The sequence below is a fragment of the Entelurus aequoreus genome, linkage group LG14 (assembly GCF_033978785.1).
Source record: "Entelurus aequoreus isolate RoL-2023_Sb linkage group LG14, RoL_Eaeq_v1.1, whole genome shotgun sequence".
In the NCBI taxonomy this organism is placed as follows: Eukaryota; Metazoa; Chordata; class Actinopteri; order Syngnathiformes; family Syngnathidae; genus Entelurus; species Entelurus aequoreus.
The window spans coordinates 33,990,728-33,997,001 of NC_084744.1; the positions used below are offsets into that span (position 1 = coordinate 33,990,728).

At 30.7% G+C, this 6,274-nt stretch overlaps 1 protein-coding gene across 1 annotated transcript in view; it reads right to left on the reverse strand.

Annotated features, from left to right (window-relative positions):
* Positions 1 to 3,838, reverse strand: part of ptf1a (pancreas associated transcription factor 1a) — an 8,408-nt gene extending 4,570 nt beyond the window's left edge. Inside the window, exon 1 of the mRNA XM_062069723.1 lies at positions 3,468 to 3,838. Coding sequence (XP_061925707.1) covers positions 3,468 to 3,762 — 295 coding nt within the window. The 5' untranslated portion in view covers positions 3,763 to 3,838. The remainder of the gene's footprint in view (positions 1 to 3,467) is intronic.
* Between the last annotated feature and the right edge of the window lie 2,436 nt (positions 3,839 to 6,274).

Below are 6,274 nucleotides of genomic sequence, written 5' to 3' on the forward strand. Positions count from 1 at the left end.
GTTAATATAAGTTCATGTAACCTGAACACACACTTAATATAAGTTAATGTAACCTAAACACACACTTAATATAAGTTGATCTAAGTTAATGTAACCTGAACACACACTTAATATAAGTTAATGTAACCTGAACACACACTTAATATAAGTTAATGTAACATAAACACACACTTAATATAAGTTCATGTAACCTGAACACACACTTAATATAAGTTCATGTAACATAAACACACACTTAATATAAGTTAATGGAACCTGAACACACACTTAATATAAGTTCATGTAACATAAACACACACTTAATATAAGTTAATGGAACCTGAACACACACTTAATATAAGTTAATGTAACCTGAACACACACTTAATATAAGTTCATGTAACATAAACACACATTTAATATAAGTTAATGGAACCTGAACACACACTTAATATAAGTTAATGTAACCTAAACACACACTTAATATAAGTTAATGTAACATAAACACACACTTAATATAAGTTAATGGAACCTGAACACACACTTAATATAAGTTAATGTAACCTGAACACACAATTAATATAAGTTCATGTAACATAAACACACACTTAATATAAGTTAATGTAACCTAAACACACAATTAATATAAGTTAATGTAACATAAACACACAATTAATATAAGTTAATATAAATTCATGTAACCTGAACACACAATTAATATAAGTTAATATAACCTGAACACACACTTAATATAAGTTAATGGAACCTAAACACACACTTAATATAAGTTAATGTAACCTAAACACACACTTAATATAAGTTAATGTAACATACACACACACTTAATATAAGTTAATGTAACCTGAACACACAATTAATATAAGTTAATGTAACCTAAACACACACTTAATATAAGTTAATGGAACCTGAACACACACTTAATATAAGTTAATGGAACCTAAACACACACTTAATATAAGTTAATGGAACCTGAACACACAATTCATATAAGTTAATGTAAGTTAATGTAACCTGAACACACACTTAATATAAGTTAATGTAAATTCATGTAACCTGAACATAGAGTTAATGTAAGTTAATGTAACCTGAACATACAGTTAATCTAAGTTAATGTAAATTCATGTAACCTGAACATAGAGTTAATGTAAGTTAATATAAGTTAATGTAACCTATATATGGTCATACACACATTCAATGTAAGTTAATGTAAGTTAATGTAACCTAAACATAGAGTTAATGTAAGTTCATGTAAGTTAATGTAACCTATATATGGTCATAAACATACACTTAATGTAAGTTAATGTAAGTTAATGTAACCTAAACATACAGTTAATCTAAGTTCATGTAAATTCATGTAACCTGAACATAGAGTTAATGTAAGTTAATGTAAGTTAATGTAACCTATATATGGTCATACACACATTTAATGTAAGTTAATGTAACCTATATATGGTCATAAACATACACTTAATGTAAGTTAATGTAAGTTAATGTAACCTAAACATAGAGTTAATGTAAGTTAATGTAAGTTAATGTAACCTATATATGGTCATAAACATACACTTAATGTAAGTTAATGTAAGTTAATGTAAGTTAATGTGAGTTGATGTAAGTTAATGTAAGTTGATGTAAGTTGATGTAAGTTGATGTAAGCTAAGGTAAGTCAATGTAAGTTGATGTAAGTTGATGTAAGTTAAGGTAAGTTAATGTAAGTTGATGTAAGTTAAGGTAAGTTAATGTAAGTTGATGTAAGTTGATGTAAGGTAAGGTAAGTTAATGTAAGTTGAAGTAAGTTAATGTAAGTTGATGTAAGTTGATGTAAGTTGATGTAAGTTAATGTAAGTTAAGTTCAGTTAAGGTAAGTTGAACTACTCACCTATGGCCAGACGCAGCGTTAATGTAAGTTAAGTTAAGTTAAGGTAAGTTGAACTACCAACCTTTGGCCAGACGCAGTGTTAATGTAAGTTGATGTAAGTTAATGTAAGTTAAGTTAAGTTAAGTTGAACTACTAACCTATGGCCAGACGCAGCGTTAATGTAAGTTGATGTAAGTTAATGTAAGTTAAGTTAAGTTAAGGTAAGTTGAACTACTCACCTATGGCCAGACGCAGCGTTAATGTAAGTTAAGTTAAGTTAAGTTAAGTGAACTCACTCACCTATGGCCAGACGCAGCGTTAATGTAAGTTAAGTTAAGTTAAGTGAACTCACTCACCTATGGCCAGACGCAGCGTTAATGTAAGTTAAGTTAAGGTAAGTTAAGGTAAGTTAAGTTAAGTGAATTCACCTATGGCCAGACGCAGCGTTAATGTAAGTTAAGGTAAGTTAAGTTAAGATAAGTTGAACTACTCACCTATGGCCAGACGCAGCGTTAAGTTAAGTTAAGTTAAGTTAAGTTAAGTTAAGTTAAGTTAAGTTAAGTTGAACTACTCACCTATGGCCAGACGCAGCGTTAATGTGAGTTAAGTTAAGTTAAGGTAAGTTGAACTACTCACCTATGGCCATACGCAGCGTTAATGTAAGTTAAGTTAAGGTAAGTTGAACTACTCACCTATGGCCAGACGCAGCGTTAAGTTAAGTTAAGTTAAGTGAACTCACTCACATATGGCCAGACGCAGCGTTAAGTTAAGTTAAGTTAAGTGAACTCACTCACCTATGGCCAGACGCAGCGTTAATGTAAGTTAAGGTAAGTTAAGTTAAGTTAAGTGAACTCACTCACCTATGGCCAGACGCAGCGTTAATGTAAGTTAAGGTAAGTTAAGTTAAGTGAACTCACTCACCTATGGCCAGACGCAGCGTTAATGTAAGTTAAGTTAAGTTAAGTTAAGTGAACTCACTCACCTATGTCCAGACGCAGCGTTAATGTAAGTTAAGTTAAGTTAAGTTAAGTGAACTCACTCACCTATGGCCAGACGCAGCGTTAATGTAAGTTAAGTTAAGTTAAATTAAGTGAACTCACTCACCTATGGCCAGACGCAGCGTTAATGTAAGTTAAGGTAAGTTAAGTTAAGTTAAGTCAACTCACTCACCTATGGCCAGACGCAGCGTTAATGTAAGTTAAGGTAAGTTAAGTTAAGTTAAGTGAACTCACTCACCTATGGCCAGACGCAGCGTTAATGTAAGTTAAGTTAAGTTAAGTTAAGTGAACTCACTTACCTATGGCCAGACGCAGCGTTAATGTAAGTTAAGTTAAGTTAAGGTAAGTGAACTCACTCACCTATGGCCAGACGCAGCGTTAATGTAAGTTAAGGTAAGTTAAGTTAAGTTAAGTGAACTCACTCACCTATGGCCAGACGCAGCGTTAATGTAAGTTAAGGTAAGTTAAGTTAAGTTAAGTGAACTCACTCACCTATGGCCAGACGCAGCGTTAATGTAAGTTAAGTTAAGTTAAGTTAAGTGAACTCACTTACCTATGGCCAGACGCAGCGTTAATGTAAGTTAAGTTAAGTTAAGGTAAGTGAACTCACTCACCTATGGCCAGACGCAGCGTGTCCACCTTGGACAGTCTCTTCTCGTAGGGCAGCGTGGGGATGTGCGCGCGCAGCCCCTCGAAGGCGTCGTTGATGGACTGCATGCGGCGCCGCTCGCGCACGTTGGCGGCCTGACGCAGCTGCAGAGTCTCCGTGTCTGAGCGCGTCCTCCGACGCCGCTTCAGAGGGGAGGAGGAGGAGGAGGAGGAGGAGGAGGAGGAAGAGGAGGAGGACAAGGACAGGTCGGTCAGGTCCGCGTAGTACTGGTAGTCCTCGGACAGGAAGTCCACGTCCATGTGGTCCACCTGGTCCACGTCCAAGAAGTGGTCGTGGAAGGAGAAAGAGTCCAGGGCGGAGAAAGAGTCCAGAACCGCCTCCATCTTCTCTCCGTGCGTGCGTGCGTGCGTGCGTGCGTGCATGTCGGCCCCACAGACACGCGAGACGCCTTTATAGCCACGTCCACGGTCGCGTGCCGCCGCCGACCAATCACAGAGCTGTCCGCCTGGCGCGCCTACGCCTGGCCACGCCCACTCGCCGCTTCGCTCTCCTCCTTGCCGGGAAAATGAAAGCCAGTGGCCACGCCCACTCGCCGCTTCGCTCCCACTAAACTTTGCTTAGAAATCATTTCGAATCATTTTGAGGAATCGAACATCCTATCGAATATTAAAATATTCAATTATAATGACAACTTATTATTATCATTATTATTATTATTATTGTTTTCTACATTTATGCTCGATTTCATCATATTTAAAAAACACTTTTAAACGTGTATTTAAGTTAATTTTGTATAATTCATGTTCAGTTATCGAAAAAAAAAAAAAACTACCATAAAGATTATGGAGGTTTTCCTTTTTAAAAAGATTGAAAAAAACGATGATTCCCTATATTGTATAATAATTAAAAAATATAATTATATATTTTTGCTATTTTTACGTTTATGCTCGATTTGATTTAAACTATTATCATATTTTAAAAAACACCTTGAAACGTTTATTTGAGTTAATTTTGTATAATTCATGTTCAGTTATCGAAAAAAAGAAGAAAAAAAAACTACCATAAAATTATGGAGGATTTTCTTTTTTTATATATATTTTAAAAAACCATTATTCCCTATATTGTGTATTAATTAAAAATATAACTACAACAAATTATTAAACAATAATTGCTATTTTTTACATTTATGCTCGATTTGATCATATTTAAAAACACACTTTTCAACGTGTATTTAAATTAATTTGTATAATTAATATTCAGTTATCGAAAAAAAAAACTACCATAAAATGATGGAGGTTTTCTATTTTTTAAAACGATTAAAAAAAAAAAACGATTATTCCCTATATTGTATAATAATAAAAAATATAATTACAATATATTATTAAACAATAATTGTTATTTTTTACATTTATGCTCGATTTCATCATATTTAAAAAACACTTTTAAACGTGTATTTAAGTTAATTTTGTATAATTCATGTTCAGTTATCGGAAAGAAAAAAAACTACCATAAAGATTATGGAGGTTTTCCTTTTTAAAAAGATTGAAAAAAACGATTATTCCCTATATTGCATAATAATTAAAAAATATAACTATATATTTTTGCTATTTTTACGTTTATGCTCGATTTGATTTAAGCTATTATCATATTTAAAAACACTTTGAAACGTTTATTTAAGTTAATTTTGTATAATTAATGTTCAGTTATCGAAAAAAAAAAAAAAAAAAACTACCATAAAGATTATGGAGGTTTTCCTTTTTAAAAAGATTGAAAAAAACGATGATTCCCTATATTGCATAATAATTAAAAAATATAATTATATATTTTTGCCATTTTTACGTTTATGTTCGATTTGATTTAAGCTATTTTCATATTTAAAAACACTTTGAAACGTTTATTTGAGTTAATTTTGTATAATTCATGTTCAGTTATCGAAAAAAGAAAGAAAAAAAACTACCATAAAAATTATGCAGGATTTTCTTTTTTTTATTCCCTATATTGTATATTAATTAAAAATATAACTACAACAAATTATTAAACAATAATTGCTATTTTTTACATTTATGCTCGATTTGATCATATTTTAAAAAAAACTTTTAAACGTGTATTTAAATTAATTTGTATAATTAATATTCAGTTATCGAAAAAAAAAAAAACTACCATAAAATGATGGAGGTTTTCTATTTTTTAAAACGATTTAAAAAAAATTAAACGATTAAAAGATTATTCCCTATATTGTATAATAATTAAAAATATAATTACAATAAACAATAATTGCTATTTTTTACGTTTATGCTCGATTTGATTTAAACTACTATCATATTTAAAAACACATTTGAACGTGTATTTAAGTTAATTTTGTATAATTCATGTTCAGTTATCCAAAAAAAAAAACAACCATAAAAAATTATGGAGGATTTTCTTTTTTTTTTTATTATATTATATTATATTATATTATATATATTCCCTATGATAATTAAAAATATAATTACAACATATTATTACGCAATAAAGTATTTGATCCCTTGTTGCTGTTTTGTGTATTCATGCTCGATTTGATTTAAACAATTATCATATTTAAAACACATTTTTAAAAGTGTTTTGAAGTGAATTTTGTATAATTAATTTTCAGTTATCGAAAAAAAAAAAAAAAAACATAAAAATGATGAAGGATTTTTTTTAGGAAAAATTATTAAATCATTGATTATTCCCTATATTGTATAATAATTAAACATTTAATTACAACATATTACTACGCATTTTGTATATAAATGTTCGATTTGATTCAAACAATCATCATATTTAAAACAC